Source organism: Sceloporus occidentalis, unplaced genomic scaffold, assembly GCF_023333645.1.
Source record: "Sceloporus occidentalis isolate IW3139 unplaced genomic scaffold, rSceOcc1.0.p SCAF_8, whole genome shotgun sequence".
Classification (NCBI taxonomy): Eukaryota; Metazoa; Chordata; class Lepidosauria; order Squamata; family Phrynosomatidae; genus Sceloporus; species Sceloporus occidentalis.
In genome coordinates, this window is record NW_028316988.1 from 23,714,396 (window position 1) to 23,731,433 (window position 17,038).

General features: G+C 46.4%; 2 protein-coding genes across 2 annotated transcripts; both read right to left on the reverse strand.

The window, feature by feature from the left end:
* Positions 1-228: 228 nt before the first annotated feature.
* Positions 229-4,642, reverse strand: PRR22 (proline rich 22). Its single transcript, XM_089536857.1, has 3 exons — positions 4,279-4,642; positions 2,432-2,494; positions 229-1,328 (listed from the first exon to the last, which is right to left on the reverse strand). Exons 1-3 carry the CDS (start codon positions 4,640-4,642, stop codon positions 229-231), a joined length of 1,527 nt encoding a protein of 508 aa, XP_089392983.1.
* A 2,284-nt stretch (positions 4,643-6,926) lies between these two features.
* On the reverse strand, positions 6,927-14,990 carry ACER1 (alkaline ceramidase 1). Its single transcript, XM_089536858.1, has 6 exons — positions 14,898-14,990; positions 11,368-11,482; positions 10,523-10,661; positions 9,690-9,827; positions 7,695-7,832; positions 6,927-7,095 (listed from the first exon to the last, which is right to left on the reverse strand). Exons 1-6 carry the CDS (start codon positions 14,988-14,990, stop codon positions 6,927-6,929), a joined length of 792 nt encoding a protein of 263 aa, XP_089392984.1.
* Between the last annotated feature and the right edge of the window lie 2,048 nt (positions 14,991-17,038).

The window sequence follows — 17,038 nt, forward strand, 5'->3', positions numbered from 1 at the left end:
CCACATGCTGCCAACTTCTTTCTTTAAGTGAGTCTCAAAGGTGTGACAAGATCTCTCTGCAGACTGCTTCTGCAGACTAACACGGCTATGTCTTTGGAGTCTACCAGACAGAAGGACAGTTCAAGTGTATAAAAAGCACACATGTTGTCTGGGTTTTTAATACACAAAATGGCAGGGTCTGACCAGCCCCTGCCCTTTGACCAGGCGAAAACAGCTCCGTTAGCCCCACTAGCCGATGCGCAAGGCCAGCTCTGGTTCGGGGCCTTCCCCGTTGCCGCTCGGGGTGAGTCCCTGTTTGGGTTTGCCGGCCGGGGCTTTGCTGGTGTTTTTCTCCTCGGGCTCCGGATGGGACTCTGGGTTCTTGAGCGGAGGCTGAGCGGAGGACGGGCGGCTCTCCCAGGGTGATTCCTCCCCGAAAGTGTTCACGTCGTAGAGGTAATCCAGGCTCGTGACGGCGCTGAGGATTTCCGGCACGCTGTAGTCAAAAGACAAGAGTTCGTCGGGCAGGTTGAGGGAACGGATGTCGCTCGAGGAGTCTTCGCCTGAGAGGCCACTCTCTTCCTGAGGCCGCTGGCTGAAGCCGTCGAGGGATGTCTCCGTGTCTGAGTTCACCGGGGAACAGTCGAAGAGCTTCATGGCCACTTCCAAAAGGACCTTGTCAGGAAGGTCAAAGGACTCGTCCTGGTCTTCCGGCACAATGGCGGCCACATCTGGACAAGTCTCTGCTTCTGTTGTGGCTTGGCCATATGGCGGCCCAAGTGTGCTTCCTTCGTCCAGGTGGTTCTTTGGCACCGGTGAGTTCTTCTCGGCAAAATCCTGGCCTGTGGGGCCTTCTTTGAGCTCCGTGTCTTCCTCCACAGAGAAACTTTGGAAGACTTGGAAGGATGGATCCTGACCAGGCTCCAGAGATTCGTAGGCCCCTGCGGCCTGGATCAGGCTTGGTCTGGGGAAGGTGGCCGGGGGCTTGTGGACTTCACTTTGCCCGAGACCCTCAGCCGGGTGGAGGCGAGGGGGGTCCACAAAGGGGGAGAGGTGGGCAGAGGGGCCGAGGAGGCCGCCCGCAGGGTCCGTCAACTGAGGGGCAGTGGCTGGAGGAGGCCCCTCAGGTTTGAAGAAAGGCAAGACGTAAGGGGAGGTGTTGGTGGCGGCCACGGGTTGGTAGGCCGGGTGGTAGGGGACATATTTCTGACTGTCCAGGAGGTACGTGTTCTGTGGGACCGGCCCACCGGAGAGTTTGTAGATGGAGGGCTGGACGAAGTTGGCCGTTGCCCACTCGATGCGGTAGATCCTGGGGTCAAAAAAGCACCCGCAGGGAGCCATGTGGAAGCCTGGGAAGAGGAGGGCAAGAGTCAGGAGGAGAAACGCAGGAGGAAAAGGTGGCTAGTGTTGGAAGGGACCACCAAAGGCCATCCAATCCAACCCCGTTCTGCCAGGCAAGAAGGCGCAGCTACACAACTGAACCCCTCCCTCCAGAGCGGCTGTCAAAGCATCTTTGCAGAGCTAAATCCAGGTTGCAAAGGATACTTACAACATGTGAAGTCAAAGGCTTTCATGGCCGGAATCCATAGTTTTTTGTGGGGTTTTCGGGCTATGTGTCCATTTTCTAGAGGAGTTTATTCCTGATGTTTCACCAGCATCATTCTCTGAAGATGCCAGCCACAGATGCTGCTGGTGAAACATCAGGAATAAACTCTTCCAGAATATGGCCTCATAGCTAGAAAACCTCACCAAAAAGCCATAAAAATAACAATTTGGAGAAAGCATCAAAACTGTTGTATGTATGCTTTGCAATGTGGATTTAGATAAACTTCCAGAACACTGCCACGGAGCCCCAAAAACCCACGAAAAATGATGGATTTGGGCTGTGAAAGCCTTTGACTTCACATTGTTCTTTCAATGCTTAGATTTGGCTTTGTTTGCTCTTTGGATTTCAAAGTTCTTCTTAGCTTTGACCTCTTGCATGGTCCTGATTTGAATGGGCAAATCTCAGCTAACAAAAGTCAGTATCAAACTGCATTCATTCTGCAGTGCAGATCAAGCCAAGCGATCCTCAGATGGATGAGATGGATGGAGGGAAAAGAGAAAGGAGGTTGATAAACAGAGAGTTTATTAGGTGGATCAGTGGATTAATATGGCAGATGGTGAACAGGTAAAGAGTTGGAGGACAGAGAAGAAGGTGGAGTAGGCTGGACAGGTATAGAGTTGTGGTGGATGATGGAGGGAGAGACATGTCTTTGGTCAAAAGGCATTTGTTCTGACAACCAGTGCTGCTTTTCTGTTGGTTTCCTCCCTGTTCCTTTTTGGACAAACCCCACCTGCATCCCGCTCCTGTTGCTGTTCGGACTCTCTGTCCGTTCCCTTCTGGCCCTCCGCCCAGCCATGCCTCCCCATTGCCTTACTGGCTCTCTTCTACGCACCACATAAGCGTTACCTGCCGGGGGCGTCCCGAAAATCTCTTTCTCTTGGTTTGGGGGATGGAACAGGTTGGGCACCCCTGCAACACGAAGAGAAGAACGTTCACCCTCTTTCCATGGACTGCGCACTCTTTCGTCTTTTTTGTCTCTCGGGCCTTGATCCGGCGGCCTTTGCATGAGGCCTTAGTGGGGATGTTGGGTCCCTCCAGAGGTGGCCCGACTGCAACTCCCATCGTTCCTCACCATGACTCCAAATCCCACTAGCTGGAACCCCTTGGCCTTCCTTGCCCTTGGGATTCTTTTTTACATAGTCCCCCATGCCGCATTATGCACATTCTTGACCTATATGCAGAGAGGTCTTGGAGCACCTTTGAGATTAACTTTGAGAAAGAAGTTGGCAGCATGAGCTTTGGTAGACTTACATCTCCTTCCTCAGATGCATTTGGAAGTAGACTGCACTATAGGAAAGCTCCTCATGCTGCCAACTTCTTTCCTTCAGTGAGTCTGAAAGGTGCTACAAAATCCCTCTGCATTCTGATTCTACAGGCTAACATGGCTAAATTTTTGAATTTTTAACTTATGTTTATTTTTGTATTTTACGCCAGTCTATACGTTTCTACCTCTTTCCCTCACTGCCTAAGACCAATTTGTGGGCATTTTCCATGCATGCACATCCTTTACATGCACATTTTTCCATGCACAGTTGCATGGTCTGTGCATGTGTTTTTCATCACCTTCCTTGGAAGTGTATGGCTTTCCAATAGGAGATATGCTCTTAGTATTGGGAAGGAACTAATGATAGACACCAGGCTTCAAAGTGAAATAATTTCCCACCTCAAACTGTCTGATCCTGGGGCATCATTGCATGTCTAAATCCATGTTGCAGTTTTGGTGCTTTCTCCTAATTGTTCCTTTTATGCTTAGATTTGGCTTTGGTGAACATACTGGGGGCAGCTGGTAAGGCCAGCTCATCTTTCCCAGTTTCTTTGTTTTGCTTTTCATGCACGCTCAGTAAGGGATTCTGGAGGAAAGCCGCTGTGTTCCTTTCCAGTTGTGGCCAGAAACACACAGCTGCAGTTGTTTGAGTTAAAGCAGAACCATATTATTTCTCAACCCAGGTTTTATTGCATTGTCTACTCTGCGCATGCTCCTTGAACCCAGCACCAAGCGTCTGTGTTTCTCCAGTCCTCCTTCTCCATTCTCTTAATGCCAATGCTGCTGGAAAAAACTCCAGCTAGACAGAAGACAAGGAAAACATAAAAAGACTTTGTAAAAAGGAGCATCACTGTTGGAGGCTTTGTTAACTGAGGTATGCCTGGGGTTTTTTGTGGCAAGTTCTTTGCAAGACTTCAGAGGGCTTGTCTGGTTTTATTTGGTGTGTCTCAGAAAAGATGTTTGTTTGCGCACCATTTTCCATGCTGTTTTCAATGGGTTGGTGACTAAATCAAGTCATATTTGCGATGGGAGAAGGGGGATATAAACTATGTGCAACCTCACCCACCTGTTGGGACTTCCTACAGAAAATAATTTAATGCAAGAAGGGATTTATTTGGAGACATGCGGCATCAGTTAATCCCTCTGTGTTTTTTGGAGTGAGCCATGCATCTCAGCAATAACAACCAGACTCAGAGAACGGTGGCACTTGTGTGCAACTTGTCAAGGCAATGGTCTTGCCCACAAATTGCCACACCACTTAAATGTTATTTCCCTCTGGATTATAACTAGTCCCAGTATCCCCCGGCCTGCAGGAATGTCTAAACCCAGGGACGTTTCCAATCTCTGGAGTGTCTTAAACCCAGTTTGTGGCAACCACTCAAAGCTTTGAATGTGTCTGGCTACAACCCATGGGAAGCATCACTCTTACCAACGGCGGCCAAGTTTTCTGGAAGGACGAAAGCCGGGAAGGGTCGGTTCGGCTGGGCGTCGGGTCGGTCTATCGTTCTCGGAGGGTACGGTTCATGCTGGGGGTAAAAGATTTTGGACTGCTGCATAATCTTTTTGGGAAGCCCAGGGGCAAGCTTGCCATCTGGGCCGCTTTGGCAGCAGGAGCACACATTGTGGAGAATGTGTGTCCGGAGGGAGGCTGTTGCCGTGAGGGACGGAGAGGCCAAGGTTCTGTTTGGATGGTTACTTGGGAAGAGGTTCCAGAGGCTGACAGCTGGAAGGTTCTGAGCATCTTCTGGCAGAAGGAAGACAAGGGTTCTCCAGTTCTCCCTTGGCACCGTCATCAGGATGGGCTTTCAAAGGGACTTTCACTTCCGGTGAGATTTTCTGGTTGGCATTCCTTTGGAGGAGGCTGAGAGAGTGCAACTTGGCCCTAGGTCACCCAGTGGGTAGCCATGGCTCAGAGATGAAACCTCACCAAATGGAAGCCTGGCCCAACATGGAAACCACTACATTAAGTTCCTTCAAGTGAACTCCAGATTATGGAGACCTTCCAGGGTTTTCATGGTCAGATTTCTTCAGAGGAGGTTTCCTGTTGCCTTTGTCTTAGGTTGAGAGAATGTGACTTGTCCCTAAGTCATCCAGTGGCTTGCCATGGCTGAGATTTGAAACCTCAATTAATGGAAATCTGGTCCAACATGGAAACCACTGCACCATACATGCTCTATTACTATGTGTATGCTATGTTCCATTACTATGTGTAAGTGGCCTCCAGATCATGGTAGTCTTCCAGGGTTTCCTTGGTCAAATTTCTTCAGAGGAGGTTTCTCATTGCCTTTCTCTTAGGCTGAGAGAGTGTGACTTGCCATATCTGAGATATGAAACCTGGTCTAATGGAAGTCTAGTCCAACATGGAAACCACTACCCTAGACTGGTTCCACTGTTACTGTGTCTACAAGTGGACCCCGGATCATGATGCCCTTCTGTAGTGATCCCCAAACTTTGATCCTCTAGATGTTTAGGACGTCAAGTCCCAGAATTCCTGACAGTTGGCCAAGCTGGGGCTTCTGGGAGTTGAAATCCAAAACAATGGGAACAGCAGAGTTTGGGAATCGTTTTCTTGGTCAGATTTTTTCAAAGGTTTACTATTGCCTTCGTCTTAGGCTGAGAGAGTGTGACTTGCCCATAGGTCACCAGTGGCTTGCCATATCTGAGAGATGAAACCTCATCTAATGGAGACCTGGTCCAACATGGAAACTAGTGGGTTTCCATACTGGAGTGGAGTTTTGAACCCCATACTTTCCAAAATTGGACAGATGAAAACCGGGATGTGTATAAAGCACCATCGTTTTTCAAAATCACAGCAACAAATACCAAACCCCATAAGACCTGGGACATCCAAGGCCTGAGTTCTACCTATCACCCCCAACTAGAGCCAGCCTCTACCTCGCAGGGTTGTTGTAAGGATAAAACGGGGGGGAGGAAGAGCCACGTATGTTAACCAAGCCTCCTGGGAGGTAAGGAGGGACAACAAATACAGGGATGAATAATATTCTTGTGAAATGTGGAGGTGTTCCTATGCGTCAGGTGTTGAAAACTGTTTTCGACAGGGGCGAGGTCTTATCAGCATTAATGGGACAGATCTGGGCTTGAAGCAAATGTGGGGTTTGGCCGGCAACTTTTGAAATGCAGTCTCCATGCACAGCGATTTGATGCTCCCTCCTGCCCCAAATTAAAGAATATATATTTAAAAAACATTAATTATTCTAGAAATTTAACAGCAAGTAACAAGATAAGGCTGCTGGATCAATACCGGTTGGATTTCTACGTGAAGAGGATGTTTTCAAGCGAGAAAAGAGAGGATTGGATGTCACTCTCTTTCTTGGAGAAAATGAACAGGCAGTTTCTGGAAAGCACTAACACATACCCTGAACCTTGTCCCAACCATTGGCCCTATTCAAGGCTTTTAAATAATTCACTTTTGGAGAGAAACTGTGTTAGAAACACTGATTATTTTTAAAGGGGAAAATAGGTTATGAGAAGATAGGGTTCAGCAGGCCCTTGGTATCCGCTTGGTTTGGGTACCAGGACCCTCTATAAATGCCCAAATCAGTCTCATTCTGCACAATGGCATAATAAAAGGCTGTATCTTATACAAAATGGCAAAATCAAGGTTCGTGTATTGGAATATATATATATATATATATATATATATATATATATATATATACATATATATATACACATATACACACACACACACACACACACACACATATAGTATTTTCAAGCCATTGATGGTTGTATCCATCTATTTTTTAAAATCCATGGATACGGAAGGCTAGTTGGATTTTTAACCATGCAGGCTTTGTAAAATAAATAAATAAATAAATAGGGGTTTTTGCAGTCAGATGTAAAAAAGCAGGACAGTCCGGGCTTGCAAAGAACCTCCACCTGCAAGAAGTGACCCAAGAAAAAGAGAAACGTCTCTATCCGCAGCCATTGCGGCCTGTTCCTCCATCGCAGCAACGGTCGGTCTCTCATAAACCAGCGGTGGATGGGTGGAAGGATTGGCTACTGACGTGCAGATGGGGTGTGTATTCCCTGTTTGTGTCCCATGGCTCCCCACTAGAAGCATTTCTGTGTTTTCTGGACCAGGATGTACGGCAGGGAGAAGAAACTGGTCTCACTGGGCCAGTAGGTCAAGACGGGCTCGTTATTTGGCATCTCATAGAGAACGTCAAAGTACATGACCAGCGTGGCACAGTAGAAGATGGTCACGTTGATGAAAATGTGCCTGCGAGGGAGACAGAAAAGAGAGACACTGAGAGCGAGCATGTGCTGAGTTTCTTTCTCACTGAGGATGGCAATTACGCACATTGTGTAACGGTCAGTCTGGTCACACGGAGACCCATGACACTCTCCACTGACCACAGATGAGTCCGAACACGGCCGGCAGACCTTCCCATCTGTGTCTATGAAAGAGGTCTATGCCTTTTCAGCTCTGTCCAAGATGGTGATTTTGCAAAGCTAATGGCTCTTCGTCGCCTCTTCAAAACCAATCTACCCCAAATTATATTTCATTGGAATGGGGATGACTCACAAGAGCCCTATATTGTCTCCATCCAGGGTGGCTCTTTTGTAATACTAACGGCTCTTCATTGCTTGTTCAGAAATAATCCAGTTTGACATCACTTTAACTGTCCTGACTCAATGCAATGCAATTCTGGGAATTGTATTTTTGGGAGACATTGAGCCATCTCTGTCAGAGAGCTCTGGGCCCGCAACAAACTGGAGCCATGGGAGATGAAGTGGTGTCATGCTGGAAGGTTTCTGCAGTTCGGACACAGCCCTAGCTATCGCCTCTTCCTCCCGCGGTTGCTTTCTCTCGCTTACCAAAAACTGTGAAGGTAGCAAAAGTTGATTTTCTGGCAGAAACTGCAGAGGAACTTGTCAACCAGCCAGCAGCTGATGGAAATGAGCCACCAGATGACCAGGGAGGCGGCCAGGCGGTGGACCCGGGGGTTCTTGCACCTGAGAAGGAGGCAGTCAAGAGTCAGGACAGGGAGAGCCTTTCACGATGCACAACGCTCCATGCTAAAGAGGACAAAATTCTGATCTTTTCTCATCCCTGAGAAATATCAAGAACAATTAAACAGGGTTTTTTCCCTCATCTCACAGCTTTGAGACACCCAGGAATGTCCTCTTCCCTGCAACGTGATGGGAAACTGCGCAGCTTTTCTACGAATACTGCGCTGCTGGTCCAGTATACTGCACCATTTTTTAGAAACCACACTGCTTTTCCTGAAAGGTGCACAGTCTTTCCTGCCCAACTGTCAGCGCAGAAAGGAAATGGTGCCACATCCAGACCAGAAAAGGCTGCAGTTTCTTTTCCTGCCGCATGACATTCAGACCAACCAAAGCTGCAGCTACAAACCTGAACCCTTCACCCCCTTTCCTGTGTAGGAATAGGGAGTGCATTGACACTGTGGGAAGAATGCACTTTGACCCCACTTTAAGTGATATCGCTCCCTCCTATGATAGTAGTACTACTACTACTGATAATAATTCAACAGCCTGTTTCAGTATATACGCTCTCTGCTCATTCTAGAAATCTGAATGGCCTCTCTCCTGAGAAAGCCATTTGGCGATCCTACTGCTAGTGCCCACAAGACCAACGCCGGCAGCCACAGGAAACATCCCATCATAATAAATAATAATAAATAAAAAATTTATTTATATACTGCTTTTCTAAAAATCAAAGCGGTTAACAACATGTGCAAATACAATCTAAAACCATCAAAATACAAAACATCATATAAAACATCAGAACACCAACTACAGCAATAAAACCACATCTCGTGCCAGCTCAACAGTGCTGACGAGGGGGGGGAGCACATTGGGAGTCAGGAGTCAGGGGTATGCCTGCTCAAAGAGGTGTGTTTTTAACCCCTTCTTAAATTGGTTCAGTGAGGTGGCGGAGCGGAGCTCATCGGGAAGTGAGTTCCAGAGATTGGGGGCCGAGATAGAGAAGGCCCTCCTGGTGGTAGTAACTAATCTGACCTCCGGAACTCTTAATAATTGCTTCCCGGTTGATCTGAGTGTGCGGGGCGGATTGTATGGAGAGAGGCGGTCCTCCAAGTACCCTGGGCCCAAGCCATTTAGGGCTTTATAGGTAATAACCAACACCTTGTATTGCGCCCGGAAGCGAATAGGCAGCCAGTGAAGGTCTTTAAGGACCGGTGTTATGTGGCTGGTCCTAGGTGTATTAGTGACCAGTCTTGCCGCCATATTCTACACCAATTGCAGCTTCCGGGTATGGTACAAGGGTTGCCCCATGTAGAGTGCATTGCAGAAATCCAATCGAGAGGTTACCAGAGCATGTACTACCGTTTCAAGGTCCCCCCGGCCCAGGTAGGGTCGCAGCTGGCGTATCAGCCTAAGCTGATAGCAGGTGCTCCTGACCGTCACATCATCCCTGGACCAGCCCAATGGACCAGCAGAGGATGAGGAGTGGAGCAACCTGGTCACTCACTTGCCTCGTCTCCATAGAGGAGCAAATAGAGCAGAGTCTCCTTAAATGATGCAAAGGTGTGAAGATGGGAGGTGAAGGAGGGTGGACTATGGGGTTAGTGCTGGTTGATAGAACTGGTAGTCTGTCATTATCAGTGCAAAAAGAAAGAAAGGAAAAGCTGGCTGGATTTTTTGGGGGCTTGTTGTCATTGTTGTGTGCCTTCAATGTTCAACCCCTATCCTGGGGTTTTCTTGGCAAGGTGTGTCCAGAAGAGGGTAACTGTGGCCATGCTCTAAGGCTGAAAGAGTGTGACCTGCCCAAGGTTACTCAACATTTGGAGGACCCTTCTGCTTCCACCCCGCTTTCCCTAGTCTTACTGTCTCAGTTCTTGGACCGTCAGGTAGAGGAGGTGGAAGGCGATGCAGTTGAGGGCGTAGGCGTTCAAGGCCGGTCTCACAAAGGACATCAAGGTGCTCACAATGGTCACGATGATCACCATCCGGATGAACTGTTCCCTGGGGAAGAAAAAGATGGTGAGTCAGGTGAGGAACTGGGCAAACCAGGGCAGAACGGCCAAGGCACTTGTCTCCAGCGCTGTGCCAGAGACCCCCCTTCCTCCCAGAAGTGCGCAATTTCCCCACAGAGCTTTGTTATTGCATGCCTTCAAATCGTTTCCAATTTATGGCGACCCTAAGGCGAACCTCTCCTTTGAGGCTGAGAGAGTGTGCCTTGGCCAAGGTTGCCCATTAAGTTTCCGTAGCCAAATACAGATTTGGAAGTTGGTCTCCTAAAGTTGTTGTTGTATGCCTTCAAGTCCTTTCTGACTATGGTGACCCTAAGGCAAACCTATCATGGGTTTTCTTTATAAGGTTTCTTCAGAGGAGGTTTACCCTTGCCTTCCCTTGAGGCTGAGAGAGTGTGACTTGGCTAAGGTCACTCAGTGGGTTTCATGGCCGAGCTGGGAATCGAACCCGGGTCTCCAGAGTCATTGTCCAAGGCTCAAGTCCAAGACTCCATACTGCTGCATTCTTATTATTGTTAGAGCCATCATGGCCTAGGACTCTGGGGACCAGGGTTCAAATCCCCACTCGGCCTGTTGCCATTTTGAGAAGGATTGCAGAGGAAAATAGAATTTGGGGCTTGCTGTGGGAATGGAGACATGTAAATCACATTTCTTCTGAATAATCTGGCCCTCATTCCCGCTTCTTACCTGTTTTTGATAAACCCGGGGAAGTATCGTACGGGGAACCAGAAGGCATAGCAAATCGACAACCCCCACAAGATGGAGAGTTCGTCCAAGAGCTGCCCGGCGTAGCTGAGCGTCATGTGGAAATACAAGGAGAAGGCGCCTGGACGGGCAGAAAGCAATGGACCATTTTGAGCATGTGCAGATAGCTAATTTACAAAACACTGCTGCGCTGCTCTCCTTTGCACACTGAGATTTGAACCCAGGTCTCAGAGAGTCCTAGTCCATCAAACCAAAAATCCTTAAATAAACCCCCAGCTGGTCCCATTGCTTTTGAGGGTATCTGCCATGGTTCGAACCAAAATTGGATTTCGCTACCCAGTTTGAGCTGCTCCTGGGAAGCTTAATAACTTAACTTAATAACTCTCTGGCTGAGAATTCCCTAATTCCTCTCCCTGAACTGCAAATCCTAGGATTATATCAGATGGAGCCATGATAGTTAAAGTAGAATTGAAGTGCTGTAATCGTTTAATGGGATGGGATCCTTCGTTCTACTGCTTTAGGCCAACCTTTTCCAAACCCCGAAATGTTTAGGACTGGAGCTCCCAACATCCCCTTCCCCTCTGCTATATCTTATCATCCCCAGGCTGCCAAGTTGGCCAGTTTGGGAGGAATGGAGTGCTACAATTTCCCCCCTTGCATCTGGATGAATGATGACTTTCTGCTTCTCATTTTTACCTTATCCTGAAAGGAAGGGAGAAAATATATGGGAATTATCATTTTTCTGAGCAGAAAAGTGGAGAAGGAGGGACCCCAGAAAAAGGCGGAGGGGGATTATCATGTTTCGTGGGCCGTTTTGCGTCCCGTACCGATGCAAAACTGAATGACAAAAAGTGTGTGGACAGGTATGGGACGGACATCCCTGTATGAGGAATTGAGCCACATTAGGAGAGGAGCCAAAATGAAGAAGGCGACATTGCTGATCTGCAAAAGAAAATAACGCAGGCGTCAGAGAATAGCCAAAAACCATCACCATCATCAATAAAAATTATGATTATGATATATAATATAACATGGAGAGCCAGGGAGGCATAGTGTTGGACTATGGCTCTGGAAACCAGGGTTCGAATCCTCCCTTGGCCATGGAAACCCATTGGGCGAGTCACACTCTCTCAGCCTCAGAAGAAGACCAAGGCAAACCCCGTTCTGAACAAATCTCGCAAACAAAATCCTGTTATAAGGTTGTCATAAGAAATGACTTGAAGGCGTACAGCAACAACTAATAATGCAATACTTTTTGTTACCCAATATACTATAATATCTAATATAATGAATTACAGTGTAGATGTAATAGCGGGAGCCAGCGTGGCATGGTGGTTTGAGCATCGGATTAGGGCTCTGGAGATTAGGATTCGAATCCACACTCAGCCATGGAAACCCACAGGGCAACCACTGTGCCAGCTGTTTTGGACTGCAGTGCCCATCGCCCATATCTGCAGGTGGGAGTTGCAGTCCAAAGCACCCAGAAAGCAGCGTGTCGATAGAAACCTTTGGCTATATATTTGCATTAGGGCAAAGTGAGAGACCCAGCCCGGAGGAGATGTTTGGTTCATGGCACATAGCCGTCTGCTTCCAGTGATAGTATCAATGCTACTTGCACTAATGCTACTAGTGCTTCTACTATCAGTTATACACTACTACCTTGATTACCAACAGTTTGGAAATACCATCACAGTGTAATCTTCGCAAGGTGATTTATCTTGGTTCTCCAGGACACTGCCAGCATCACTGGGCTTTTTATTGGGATATTCACCCTAAATTGAATGTTATAAAGACATTGGAGTAAACAGAAGCATTTGCCATTGCAGCACCTTATATCCTTGCAAGGTGTTTTTTAGTTGAACTCCTTATTTACAACGGTTATTCTCCTATATCAATTTCACCGTCATACATATTGGTTTAGAATTTTTGCAGCATTCCTTTATTCATGAACATTCGTACGTAGTGATATATAGTATACCTATTTGTTGGTTTTTTTCTCCTATTTTCGGCGCATGGTTTCCCCCCTTGTTGGACCTGCTTTGGAAGACTCTCAACCCGCTGGGCAGGTCTGGCTGGTTTCTCTGGGCCGACCGGGGTGATGGAGGGGCATGGGCGGGCATCGGTCCCTGCCTGTTTGCCAGGAGCAAGGAGATAACAACAGCGGCCTTGTGTGCCATATTTCCCATTATCTCCCTTGCAGAGACACACATTGCACATACAGGAGTTCTCCTCCCAGGTTAAAGTAGGTGAGAGTTCCCAAACTCAGAGCCCAGATCTTTGCAAAGGTGGCACGAGAATCAGGTTTGGGCAAGAGGTTTAAAGTAAGCCTTTTAGGACAGTTCTGGTTGTGTGTTGTATACCTTCAAGTCACTTCCAGCTAAGAGTGACCATATATAATAGTATTTTTTTATGGGATTTGTTCAGAGGAGGCTGAGGTTGAGAGAGTGGGTCTTGCCCAAGGGCTCCTTGCAGGTTTCCTTGCCCAGCTTGGATTTGAACCCATGACTCCCAGAATTAGCCGCCTTGAGCCCCTGTACCGGGAGGAAGGCGGGATATAAATAAATAGAATGATAATAGAATACTACTACTACTACTACTAATAATAATAATAATAATTGTAGCCCAGTGCCCAACCACTACACTGCACTGGTTCTCAAGTAACTACAACCTTTCAGCATGTGGTTAGTAAGGAAGGAGACACATAGCTACAGGTTTACGCACTGTGTTTTAGACATTTTGCAAAAAGAGAACCCCCCCCCCTCTTTTGTGACCTGCCCTGCCTTTCTTCTCCCCACTGTAGAGTTAAATGGGTGCAAAGTAGTAGTAGTAGTAGTCGTAGTAATAATAATAATAATAATAATAATAATAATAATAATTGTATTCCGTTTTTTCACAAAGGAATCAAAGCGGATTCCAACAGTATAAATAAAACATCAAACAATTAAAAATGACAATTCAAAAACCCCAAAACCCTAACCGTCCCCCCAATCATAAAAACAGTAATCAACCCATAAAAAGAGATTAAACATCAAAAAAATCTAAAACCATCCAATAGGAATACATTGAAATTTTGGGCAGATTAGCACAAGAAATGAGTCTTCCTCTAGGGGAGGGGGGAAATGGGGGCGATGGTATCAATCAATTTTGGTATCTATCAATAGAAGTATCAATAGAGGGGGGAGGCAAGTCTAATGGATCTAATCTAGTCTGGAAAGGCCTTTTGGGTTTTGAATTCAGTTTGCAGCAATTGAAGCAAGCCAAGTAGGAAAGCGGGAGCAAGGAAGAGAAGCTGGGGCCTTTTTAAAAGCAGCTGAGAAAATGGGACGGCAGAGGATGAACTGGGCAAAACTGGGATGGTTGGACTGCAATAAATGGGTCTTTCTTGCATTGCAGGAACTTAAAGGACAATTGTGTGTGTGTGTGTTGTATGTGTGTGTTTGGGGTGGAGGCAATGGTCTAATCGTGTCCTCTCTGTAGCTGCACCCATAAGTGGCCTCACCCACTATTGCATTAAAGGAATCCAGGACAGTATTTGACTGGGAAGGTATTCTATACATCTAGAAATCCTTGTTCTTTATAAGACAGTTTTATTAATTTTTGTAGCTATTCAGGCCTCACCTTGACTGATGCTCTGGTATGTGAGACTTGTGCAACCGTGCACACCCCCTGTGTACCTGTGTGTGAGCATACCTCTAAGGGGCAACCCAGGCTTATGGATTTATTACATTTATACCCCACCTTTCTCCAAAAATAGGATTCAAGGCATCAAAATGGGGTTCATCCCTTCCCCCTTCACCCAAGAGACTGTCAGATACAGAACGGCAGGAGGCCTTCTCAAGCGTTAAGGAGCCCAGCGTCCACCAAACGTCTTGGACTGCAGCTCCCAATATCCCCAACAAGGACCATGGTGAGGGACAATGGGTTTTATACTTCCATTCAAACAAAATGAAGATCTTGCGAATTGACTTACTCACTCAAGGATCCCTTGGTGTTTCATTTTCTGTTCTAGACTTTAAGAGACGCTCCGTGTGCAATTATCTCCGTTAACTGTTATGGATTTTAATTTATGTTATAATCAGATTTAAGCTTTAAAGCCACAATCCTGGAGAAAAAGTGGGAAATAACGGATTTACATCATTAGAAGTTTATTGGGTTGCACAGAGGAGCAATGGGCAATATTTTGGAAACGCTGTTTTGGGAACCTGAAAGGTTACCTCTTCACTTCATGGGACCTAAAACTCAGCAGAGTAGGTTGGTCTGGGTTATTGACACCTAAATGTCCATCTTACATGTGCAAAATATAAAATCATTATTATTATTATTGCTAGAACCAAGTACCGGTAGGTCTGAGGCTTACCGTGTTGTAGTATTCGGCGATGTACTCCGAATGCTCAAAGTTCCCTTCGCACCAGTCCACTTCGGCGCTCTGGTAGGCAAAGATACTTGGCATCCTGAACACAAGACCTTCCATATAACAATAAAAATACAAAAATGATAAGGAGAGACGAGGGGAATAAAGTCAGCACCTGCTATAGAGGAAACCAACCTGCAATTCCAGTTTTCCCACCTCACTTTTACAACTCTACTCCGACTCACACCCTCGTGCCACTTTTCTTTCTTTCTTTTGCACCCAGGGCTCTGGATTAAATGTGCCAAAAGCCACAGGGCCGCCCAAGGGTTCTGGGTCACTTGGAAGCCAGTTTCGTTCTTCCAATTCGTTGCAAGACAAGGCATGAAATGGCAATGTCTTCCCGCAATTGCACCTTGGTTGATGGGACCAGAGCCCAAGCATGAAAAGGAGGAGATTGCTTTGGGGTCGAACTGTGCAGAAGTCGCCTTTCCTCCAAATCTTCTTAAGCAAACCCATGCCTTAAGAGAACTACTCCATGTTTACTACTCCCAGAATACTGAGCACCCGCTGGGGAAGAACATCAGAAAACGAATAAAAGGGGAGATCCAGTTGGATAGATGGGACACTGAGCAGGAACATGGGTCAGATAGTCCAGGAGACAGTGTGGAAATGTTTGGACTGTAGTTCCCAGCATCGCTCATCGTTGGTTCTGCTGGTTACTCCACTCCATCTTCAGCTCCTGGGGTTGCATTTTGAAAATGGCTGTTTTCATTTTCCTGTGTGCCGGCTAGGCATTTCCAACTTATGGTGCCTTAACTTGGAAAAACGACTTGAAGGCACACCCTTTCAATCCTGATTTAGATTTTATACGAAATGTAATCTGTTTAAATTAAGTTTGCGTTGTTAAATTCAGCCTTTTGGGGTCAGTTATACACCTCCTTGAATCTTCTGATTCTATAGACAAGATATAACAAACAATGATAGATGATAGATAGATAGATAGATAGATAGATAGATAGACAGAGTTTTCTGTGCTATCTTCCCAGCATCTGTATACTATATATCCTATCAAATCAGTGTATCTACTTTAGTTGGAACTATGCTTCAATCAGGCCATATTGTAATTTATTGTAATTATCATTTATCTGGTTAGTGTCAACCAAAGTAGATCCATTATATCAAGTATTCAATGGTGGTAAATCCCATTAACTGAATAGGATGCCTTTCCTTGGAATACAATTTGAGCGTATGTGTATAAAGGCGTACCTTTTTGCAGTCCTTTTACACCTGCGCTCCCCCTTTTTGCCCTCCTCTATCTTTAAGCAGTATCAGCTTTAGGACAATGGTGAAGGAGGGATGGAGAAACACAGATTTTTGGTGGTGGGTACCAGTCCAGAGGCATGTCTTCAGGAAACAATGCCATAAGAAAATGCTTGATCTGGGAATGAATGAGATTCTGCTGTAGCATCCAACATGTGGATGTGTCTGCATCCAAAAGGCAAGGCAGATGGCAGCTGCCTCCAGAAATCCCTTGGAGAGCATGCATGAATCCCAGAATAGAAAGAAAAGGGCAGAGAGGTATATTTTAAAAAGCATAGATCTCAAAAGTTTTACAGAATGGAAATTATAAGAAAAGTGGAAGAGAAAGTCAGCCTGGGACACATTTGGAAAGAGCTTCAGGTTGCCTCCAGAAGGTTGTAAACCATTTTGTATCTGCAAGGCTTCCCTGACTTGGTGGCTTCATTTAATGTGTGATTATTATTGCTCGCATTTGATCCAAAGTCTGCTGCAAAAAAAAAAACCTGTTGAACTGCTCTTCTTTTTGAAGAAAATAAGTACCTCTTCCTCTTCTTTGCCTGTTAATTCTACCTCTGGTACCCAATTTAATGCCCAGAACATCATACCCAGAAACACAGTGAGGTTTACCTGCATGTGGCTCCTTACCTCTGTGCCTCTTTGCTCCTCCAGTGCAAAAGCCCAGGAGCTGGGAGAGAGAGCTTCGAAGGTGTTGCTAACAACACACACAGCTGGCGTGCCGCTATCTCTTCCTCCCTCCCCAACCTGTCTGTTGGCCTGAAAATAAAAATTAATAAAGCAAGAACCCAAATCAAAATGCCAGCCCTTCCAAGGAGGTCAAAGGGGCAGCA

What these genes read in the sequence shown, in the direction of transcription:
- PRR22 (XM_089536857.1), bottom strand. Translation starts at nt 4,642, where the DNA reads ATGACGGTGCCAAGGGAGAACTGGAGAACCCTTGTCTTCCTTCTGCCA. An exon ending in AGAAAACTTGGCCGCCGTTG is followed by an intron (nt 2,495 to 4,278) that starts GTAAGAGTGATG and finishes TTCGTGTTGCAG; the next exon opens with GGGTGCCCAACCTGTTCCAT. An exon ending in TTTCGGGACGCCCCCGGCAG is followed by an intron (nt 1,329 to 2,431) that starts GTAACGCTTATG and finishes TCCTCTTCCCAG; the next exon opens with GCTTCCACATGGCTCCCTGC.
- ACER1 (XM_089536858.1), bottom strand. Translation starts at nt 14,990, where the DNA reads ATGCCAAGTATCTTTGCCTACCAGAGCGCCGAAGTGGACTGGTGCGAA. An exon ending in ACGGTCCAAGAACTGAGACA is followed by an intron (nt 7,833 to 9,689) that starts GTAAGACTAGGG and finishes CCTCCTTCTCAG; the next exon opens with GTGCAAGAACCCCCGGGTCC. An exon ending in TGCTACCTTCACAGTTTTTG is followed by an intron (nt 7,096 to 7,694) that starts GTAAGCGAGAGA and finishes TCTCCCTCGCAG; the next exon opens with GCACATTTTCATCAACGTGA.